The sequence below is a fragment of the Mus pahari genome, chromosome 12 (assembly GCF_900095145.1).
Source record: "Mus pahari chromosome 12, PAHARI_EIJ_v1.1, whole genome shotgun sequence".
Classification (NCBI taxonomy): Eukaryota; Metazoa; Chordata; class Mammalia; order Rodentia; family Muridae; genus Mus; species Mus pahari.
Window position 1 is genome coordinate 82,827,101 of NC_034601.1, and position 9,630 is coordinate 82,836,730.

Genomic DNA, 9,630 nt, shown 5'->3' on the forward strand with positions numbered 1-9,630 from the left:
TCTTATAGAACCCAAGACTACCAGCCCAGAGATGGCACCACCCACAAGGGGCCCTCCCCCCTTGATCACTAATTGAGAAAATGCCTTACAGCTAGATCTCATGGAGGCACTTCCCCAACTGAAACTCCTTTCTCTGTGATAACTCCAGCTGTGTCAAGTTGACACAAAGCTATCCAGTACACTTACTTCTTTTTAAAACTTTGTTTATCATCATCATGGTGTGTGTGTTTGGGTGGTGAGGGCAGAGGAGACTGTAGGTCAGTCCTCTCCTTCTGTCTTCCCATGGCTGTCAGCGACCCAGCTCAGGACCTTGGCTCAGCAGGCTCCCACCCTTACCCAGAGCCTCTCTCAAACCTGGCAGGCTTTCCTGAGTGTTAGCTCAGTGGTTTGGACCTTCCTTCTGGTGGGAATTGGTTTTAGTCAGAGGATCACACTCTTTAAGTTAGGGCAGGAAGGGGTCCCTGGAACAAAGTTCTAACCTGGAACAGAATCAGGAAACAGCAGACAGCAAACACTTTCTAAGGATTTCATTGCTGGCCCTGGAAGTCCCTTGTGTGCCTGTCTGTGACCTTTAGTCCCAGTTCACCAGTTCTGGGCAGAAAGTGGGCACCTGGGCTTTCTTGGAGGTGCTGTTTATTTGTGTGCATGAAAGATCTCCAGTTGCCTGACTGGCAGAATTCTTTTATGCATTCTTGCCCATTCTGTGTCATTACTTACAGTATCAACATTCAGAGTAAAAGCTTTTTCTAAAGTGTGGCTGTCTGTCCGACGTTAACTGAGGCATCGCTGTGTGTCCCTTGTTGTATGCTGTTCTGTCACTGTACTGCTACACCCTAGACAGCCAGGCATTAAAACAGAAAGCTTGGTTTTGGCTTATGGGTTCAGTTCTCGACAATTGTCTGTGCCTTTTAAAATCGCCACCCTCTCAGTAACATCAGGCCTGGGGTAGAGTTCTAACCTGCACCTTAGAGGTCTATCTGGCACCCAAGCTGTTGAAGTAGTGCTGGGGAGCTCATCTTGTTAAACTACAGCTTAAAGTGGACGGTCATCCCAGCAAAGACCCAGGCCCTTTCAAGTCAGGGACCCTTGACCTTTCCCTTGGGGTCAGTGGTGTTTATAGCATAACCACCTCTTAAATAATGATGTGGTTTTGCTGTACAAGGATTTCTGTTGGCTCCTGCAGTTTTGTTTTTCCTGAAACCTTTCCCACTTACTTTACAGGTGATCAAGCAAGGAACTTTTTTTTCCAATCTGGGTTACCTCAGCCTGTCTTAGCACAAATATGGTAAGTGGGAATTTTACATAAGCAGAATATAAAGCAAAACACTGTTCTGTTCTATTTATTTAGAAGCTCAGTTTCTTATGTAGAAAGAGAGCATGCAGGTCTAGCCTAGAATACTGTCTTACTTCTTACCAGAAGAATACTTTTGCAAAGGGCTGCAAAGGGCAAACATTAAATGGCAGTGCTATGCACAGAAGTGAGATTGTAACTGAAATATCTGAATTTGAGGAGTTTCCTGCTAATTTGTTTTCGCTTCATGTGTATCCTTCAGTTAATTTGAATGTCCCCATTTCTTCTCTCTAATGGAACTATTCCTTATCTTTCATTGTGTGAGAACCAGTAGTCGTCACAAGTATTTGGTACAGTGTGTACCTGATCAATGCTGTGTTGACTGTTGTACAAATAGGAGTTTGGCCACAATCGTGAGTAAAACAAGCTGTCAGATAGTTTTGGGTTTTAGGTTCCCAACTTTGGGAGGCAGTGCTGAATTCTACTGACCTGAAAGAAGTCACATTTTTCTCTGTGTGGTTTCCACCAGGACTGTGTAGCTCCATTTCCTGGGTGAGTGGGTGTTATGGAGGCCTCTTGTAGTAAATAAAAGCACGGAATGTGTACTCCTGGCCAAAGCACTTTCTGTCTGTGTGACTGGGAACATATATTTGCACTTTTTTTATTTCGGTATTTAATCATAATAATTGGCATTTGTGGGTTTTGTTTTGTTTTGTTTTAATAAAATTGAGTGGATTAGCAAACAAATTATACATGAAGGATTTAATGTGTGAGTTGACACTTACTCAGTAAGCCAGCAAACAAATCCCAGGAAGGTGGGGCTTAGCATCAGAGATGGCCTTTCCACTTGACTAGGCTTTCCAGCTGAGTACTTGTTCCCTGAGTGACCAACACACGGACACCGGAAAGACTGACATACCACCTGTGGCTTTCTGACCCCAGAACTCAGCATGCACAGTTCTTAAGTGCCAACATTATACAAAATAATGTTCTGGAAAATTAAAGCTTACACTGGAAATATAGCACTCACGTGCACACATACACACATGCACCCTGTTGTGACACATATTCAGAATGACGTCAGAGTCCCATGCTGTCCTGGGCTGTCTGCCTTTTGCCAGCCCGTCTTTGTCCTCCTTCCACAAGGGAGCTTGCTCCTGTGACTCTGTTCCAGTTCTAACTGCTGGTGGATTTGAGAAAAAGGAAGCCCCTGAGCAGGGAGTCCACAAGCAGGTGCTGGGGCTGTGCCAGCTCAGGTGTGTGTCCAAATCACGGTGCCCTTGTGTGACACCCGATCGCTTCGTAGCAGGCTTCTCTTGGGCTACAGCCTGGTGTGCTGACTCTTTCTCTGCAGTAAGGCTATTTCTAGAGCCTGCCTTCCAGGATCCACTGACTTGTGCTTAGCCGATGATACAACCAAGTTCCGAGGTCTCATTTGTGAAGCATTTTAGCACCAGCCATGCTAGCACTGGGATGTAGTCCTGACAGTTGGGAGTCAGACCAGGGGTCCTGAGGTAGAGGCCGGTGTGAGCTACAGCTTGGGACCCTATCCCAGGGAAGAAAACACAAAATACCAGAAAACGTTGTTGCTGGGGATTGGACGCATGCTGCACACATAAGGACTCACATGTGTCCCTCGTACCCATCCCTCACCTTTTAAATTTTTATTTTGATGCAGAGTCCTGCTTATATTGCCTACAGTTTCCTTGAATTTTAGTCTTTCTTCCTCAGCCTCCAGAGTAGCAGGGATTACAGGGCTCTCTCTGTCTGTCTGCTCTGTTCTCTTCCGCTCAACACCAGGGTGAAGAGGAAATAATTTTAAGCATTTCGGTTGCCAAACGCTATCTGCCAGTTTCCTTCCCGCTCCTTACTGAGAAGGATTTCTAGGAGCTGTGTCATTTGGCCATTGTTATAGGCTGACATTACACACTCTGACCTGACTCCTTCAGAGAACTGAACTTTCCGTATTCATACTCTTCACTGGAAATCCAATTGGGGGACAAGCAGTCCTTAAACACGAAGAGGTTATAGATCAAGAGTCCAGAAGCCAGTTACCTGGAATGCCGTTTTCTGCTCATCTGTGTATATCCAGAGTTAAAATGTAGCTCTGCAGCCAAAAACAGACGGGAAAGAGTGGGACAGGACAGTTAGCTGCTGCAGAAGCAGAACTCTGTTCCTCCTTAGATTCCCGCCACAGGGATCACCTGTGTCAGAGCCCATCCTAATCCTCTCTGTAATGACAAGTACACTCTGGCCCGGGGACAGGAGTGTGACATTGGGAAGCTGCCCTTCATTGTAGCTTTAAATTTTCAGCTTGAGGAGCTGAACTCATGACCATGTTACTCAGTAAAGGTACTGGAGCTGGGTCTTGAAGGCAGCTCACACATTAGCCTGAGATCTTACCACCATGAAATCTCAAATTGCTTTTCAGAGATAATCTGAGTTTCAGTTCCTAGCACCCATATTGACTGTTCTCAACTGCCTGTAGTTCTAGCTCCAAGGGACCCGACCCCTCTGGCCTCCAAGGATGCTGGTGTTTATGTACATGCTTAGATGCACACCCACAATTGAAAATAAAATATATCTGTTTAAAAAAGTTAAACCGTACTTGACATGATGGCACATGCTTATTATATTCACAGCACTTTGAAGGTAGAAAAACAGGGAGAGCCAGAGTTTTAAGGCCAGCCTGTGCTACATGAGGTCAGCTTCAGAAATGAACCCCTGCCCTCAGGAAACAGACAGACATTTAAAACTCTCCATTAAGGAGGTGAAGAGGTGGCTTGGTGTTTAAGAGCATTCTGTTCAGTTCCCAGCACCAACATGGTGGCTCACAACTGTTTGTAACTCCATTTCCAAAGGATGAAATGCCCTGTTCTGACCTCTAAAGGCAGCAACCATGTACATGGTGCATATATATTCATGCAGCCAAATACCCATACACGTAAAACTAATTAGTAAGTTAATTAAGACTCTCATTGAAACCAAATCCAACATGGTGCATATATATTCATGCAGCCAAATACCCATACACGTAAAACTAATTAGTAAGTTAATTAAGACTCTCATTGAAACCAAATCCAAAGCTGTCACCAGATGTCCAAGTCCGGTATGATCCTGCTTTGGCTTTGTCTCGTTTCCTCTTTGCTGTCATCTCAGCCTCTTGTCTACCGCATCTACTCCAGAAGCTACTCCTCTGTTCCTCACGGGGCAGGTCTCTCCTCGCCTCAGGACCACTGCAGTGGTGTGTCTCCTTCCTACAGTTGCAGAACACACATAGCTGCTCACTGTCTTGCTGGTTTCAGTTTGTCGTCCTGCAAAGAGGTGCTTTCTGGTGAACCTGTCCTAAGTTCACCTAGTTACTCCTCTCCCATCATTCCCACCTCTCAGTGGGGAGTCTCTATCTGGGGCTTGACCACTGAAACAAAGCTCCCGCCCTTCACTCTGGTCATAGCATACTCAGCACCACCCACACTAATCTGATTTGTTCTAAACAAGAAGGTAGAGACTGGGTCTATTCTTAATTTCTAGATAATGCTCACGCTGTAGCAGGTGCATCCAAAGGGAGGGTGTGTTTGTGTGTATGTGTGTGTTGTTGTTGTTGTTGTTGTTGTTGTTGTTGTTGTTAATGAATGAATTTCCAAACTGGTTTAATCTTCCTTATTGCTTGGCCTTGCTTTTATGTTAGTGGGCACCAAATGGCAGATGATTGGCCTGTGTGTGGCATGTCTGTGTGGCGCTTCATTAACACGGTTCTGAAAACAGCAGTGCATTCTGGGTATGCCGGGGAGTGCTCCCAGTCTCCTCTTCATTCTCTGTCCTCACTTAGATCACTGTTTCTTGTTATTTTTTATTGTTGTTTATTATTGTGATTAAATGCAGGCACAGAATGTATGTTTTGTGTTTACGTATAGTTTATTTCTTCTTCTTTACATTAACAGTAAGCTATAAAACTACTTTAATTTTTTTGCCTTTCTTAATATATCCTGGAAGCCACTGATCACTTGTTCCTTGTTTTCTTCTCAGCACATAGCACCTGTCATGGTAGCAGGCGTGCCTCCATGGTTCTACATGCCGTAGTGCTTCTGCCCATCCACATTAAGTTGTTTCCTTGTACTGTGGTTTCTGATGACACAGTGATTACAGAAATACTGTTATGAACAGCTCTTAGCCGTGTGCTTTATGTTGTTAAATGTACCTTCAGAGTCAATCCATACGCATGCAGTTGATGGTTCTAAGTAAATGATTATACGGCTCTCCTGCCACTTGGAGTTGTAATTTTCCCACCAACAGTTTGAGAGAGTGGTGTATGATTTGTTTTATTTGTATAAATCAAACAAGAAAAGCACATCATTGGTATAACAGTTACTTTTCTATTTCTGTGATAAAGCACCATGACTGAGGCAACTTACAGAAGGACTGGTGCATTGTGGGCTTGTGGGCTTACTGAGATAAGAGTGGTCACGGGGAAACAGGGAGGCCAGAAGCAGGCTTAGCAGCAGGATGGCTCATATCTTTAACCACAAGCAGGAAACAGAGACTGCTTAGAGGAGTCTTTTTTTTTTTTTTTTTTTTTTTTTTGGTTTTTCGAGACAGGGTTTCTCTGTAGCCCTGGCTGTCCTGGTACTCACTTGGTAGACCAGGCTGGCCTCGAACTCAGAAATCCACCTGCCTCTGCCTCCCGAGTGCTGGGATTAAAGGCCTGCNCTTGGTAGACCAGGCTGGCCTCGAACTCAGAAATCCACCTGCCTCTGCCTCCCGAGTGCTGGGATTAAAGGCCTGCGCCACCAGGCCCGGCTTTAGAGGAGTCTTTTAAACCTCAAAGCCCACCCATAGTGACACACTTCCTTCAGCAAGACCATACCTAAGCCTCTTCAAACAGGGCTGACACCTATGCTCCTGTCTCACCTGATTCCAGCGTCAGCTTCCAGAGTCACGTGCAATAGTTGCTTGCTGGGTTTACCACACACTTCTTGGTGCTGATGTTGTCCAGACTGAATTGCTTTAGGAGGGATGGGAGTTCACTGGAGAAGTAATCCCAAGCTGAATATGAAAAGGATGACAGAGCTAGCATGTTTTGTTTTGCCAAACCCCTGAGCAGTGGAATGGCAGCTGCTCTGGAGCAGGGAGGGAGAGGGTGAGTCTTGTGAGGAGCTGTGTTTCCAGAACTTCCTGTGAGCTCTGTTACTAGGGAGTCTTATTAGTCATGTTTTGTTAATTCAGGGAAAAAGTCTTTTTGAGAACTACAGACTTGAGGTTCAGCCATAGCAGACCTGTGCTTGGTGCCTGCATGTGAAGCCCCAGAGGCTAGGACTAAATTATTCTAATTAAACTCTTATTTAAAGGCCTAATTTAAATGTTCTAGTTTCCACCAAGACTGCCTTTCAGGAGAAGTGTGGAGGGTGGGCATCTGCCTGCTCCTTTGTTTAACCGTAGAAAATGCTGTTACTGGGAACCTTTCTCTCCTGTAAAGCATTTGAAGTAGCTGAGCATGCTGGAAATACTTTGCAGAAAAAGGAAAGATTACCACCTCACTTGTGTCTTTCATCTGAAAGCTTTTGCAAACTAGAACAGCTCATTGACCACCAGGTCCTATCCCAAATACAGATGCAGAACCAAAAACAAGCAGACTTTCTCAGTGTGTGAGTTTCACAACACTTTGACCTGCTAGAGTTGAAGCCAGAGATACAATATTCATTTAGGATCATGAGATTCTGTCAACAGTGGTTATTTCTTTCAGTAGATAAAGACCAAAGCAAAATATCATCAACCCAGAAGATAGAGATTAAGACTTGAAAAACAGAACTAAATAAACACAGGGACCTTGACTTCCTAGTGACTATAGGATAGTTCCACATCAGAGCTCTCATACAACATAAAGGAAGCAATAACAGTGCCAATAACTAGTCAGTGAACCAAGAAACACATTGTGTGGCATTTCAGAGTCTGTAGTCCTAACACTTAGAGCAGGAGGAGCAGGAGTTTATGGTCATTCTCTCTGTCGCGAGTTCCAAGCTAGCCTGGGCTACCTGCAACCCTGTCTTAAAAGCAAATAAACACATGAGTAAGACAAGTTACTGAGCAGACATCCCGACTAAGAATCATTCTAAGCAGTGAAATGCTTGTTTTTGGCTCTGAACCAAGTGCACATGTACTCAGGAGTGTCTTCATCTAAAGACACTGGAGAAGATTGTTAAAAATATTGCAAAGAAAAGATAGCACCCTTTGTTTCTCTACTTAGGTACTAAGGCATTAGTGTCACGCTTAGAAATTTGGTAATACAATTAAGTGTAGCATAAATGACTAATAAAAATTCATAGCCGGGCGTGGTGGCGCGCACCTTTAATCCCAGCGCTCAGGAGGCAGAGGTGGGCGGATTTCTGAGTTTGAGGCCAGCCTGGTCTACAAAGTGAGTTCCAGGACATCCAGGGCTACACAGAGAAACCCTGTCTCGAAAAACCAAGGTGGATGTAGGTGGAACAACAATATGAACTAACCAGTACCCCCTGAGCTTGTGTCTCTAGCTGCAAATGTAGCATAAGATGGCCTAATCAGCCATCACTGGGAAGAGAGGCCCCTTGGTCTTGCAAGCTTTATATGACCCAGCACAAGGGAAGGCCTGGGCCAAGTAGTGGGAGTGGGTGGGTAGGGGAGCAGGGGCGGGGAGGTATAGGGGACTTTCAGGATAGCATTTGAAATGTAAATAAAGAAAATAATAATTAAAAAAAAAAAAGAAAAAAGAAAAGAAAAACCAAGGTGGATATAGTTCCTAAGGAACAAACCCCAAAGTTTACCTCTGACTTCCATACAGACACATGCACACACTTGTGCACCTATATTCATGCATACACACATGCATGTGCACTCATGAAATTTTACTAATAAATGTGTTCTATGAAATTTTACCATTTTTACCAAAATTGTAAGTAGTATATTCCCTGAAAATCTATTTTTAGATGTTCATAAGACCCTGATTCAAACACATATACAAATTTTTTTCCTGGGATCTGGGACCATCAATGGGGCTAAGATAAATGGCCAGGAAGCCCCAGGGCAGATCTGAGTGCTTCAGTTTCCAGCAAGAGAATCACAAGCATCCACCATCATGCCTGGCTTTTATGTAGGTGCTAGAGTTTCAGGTCCTTACGCTCTTGCTGTAAGCTCTTTTGAGCAGCTTAGTTCTCTCCAGTCCCAAAACCAATTACCTTAAAAAGGAAAAACAGAACATGCCACCAAGCTATGGAGACCAGATCACATCACATCACCTGGGGTTGTTTCAGCAAAGCTAATCTGGTAATGTCTACCATTGTAAGAACACTGAATGCATAGCAACATGTAGAAAATGAGATGTTAATGTGGATTGAAAGTGCAGTGTGTATCTGTCAAAATGTAACAAAAGGCCAAAATTTGATAAAATAAATAATTTCTACGCAGCAAAGATCCACACAGAATCAGTAGACTACATTTTGAAAACTCAACTAATTTGCAGTTAAATAGTTAATTTTCTGTGTATAGAGAATGCTTCTAAACTGACAAGAAAAAGAAAAAGAAATTTGGCAAAGTTTAGAGCAACTGGTTTGTAGAACAATAAATCCAAGTGTGCAGGAAGTGTAAGGAAAGTGAAGTGAAGCTCGAAGGAGCCGGGGAACTCAGCGAGGTCTGCGAGGGTCACTGCGAGGGTCACGACAACAACTACGATGATGACAGGACCCAGGCTGTCAGCAGGCTCCTCCCTGCTTGCTGATCTTTATTTTCCAACGTGACTCTGCTGACCTCTACAATCGTTAACACTTTTAGAGAGCTTTAATTTTTATTGCAGGCCATACTTATGCTTCATGCTTTTATTTGAGGGTAAAAGAAGAGAAGTGTGAAATGTTTTTTATATTGTGAGTATGGGCGGGTAGCAGCTTCCAGTGCAGATCTCAGGGTTTCTCTGCCGTTTGCCTCCTTTGCCACTGAAAACTCAGTCCAGATTGCTCTTGTCCGTGGCTGCCTGAGGGTCATCTGGAAGCAGCAAGCATACTCCTAAGTACAGTGTCGGTGCTGAATGTGCAGGGCGGGCTTCAAAAGCCACTCAGCACAGTAGTGTCCCAGAATAGGATGGCATCCTTTGCCATCTCCCGTGGACGAGGGACACCACAGAGTAAGTGGGATTTAATTGGACATCCCTAGAAATAAACACTATTTCCAGATCCCACTTTAATAACATTTAATTACAGTGTAATTCATGAAACAACTTTCCTGTTTGGAATTACCACGTGTAACTCGATGGTTTGTAGAAATGTCATGGAATTGAGTCACCACTATTCCTAACCAATTTTAGAACTTTTTTTTTTTTT

At 44.0% G+C, this 9,630-nt stretch overlaps 1 protein-coding gene across 6 annotated transcripts in view; it reads left to right on the forward strand.

Moving 5' to 3' along the window:
• The window catches only part of Itsn1 (intersectin 1), a 184,505-nt gene that overhangs the window by 52,751 nt on the left and 122,124 nt on the right, over nt 1–9,630 (forward strand). For all 6 annotated transcript variants that reach the window (XM_029544799.1, XM_021209493.2, XM_029544802.1 and 3 more), the window contains exon 4: nt 1,222–1,285. In XM_029544799.1, coding sequence (XP_029400659.1) covers nt 1,222–1,285 — 64 coding nt within the window. The remainder of the gene's footprint in view (nt 1–1,221; nt 1,286–9,630) is intronic.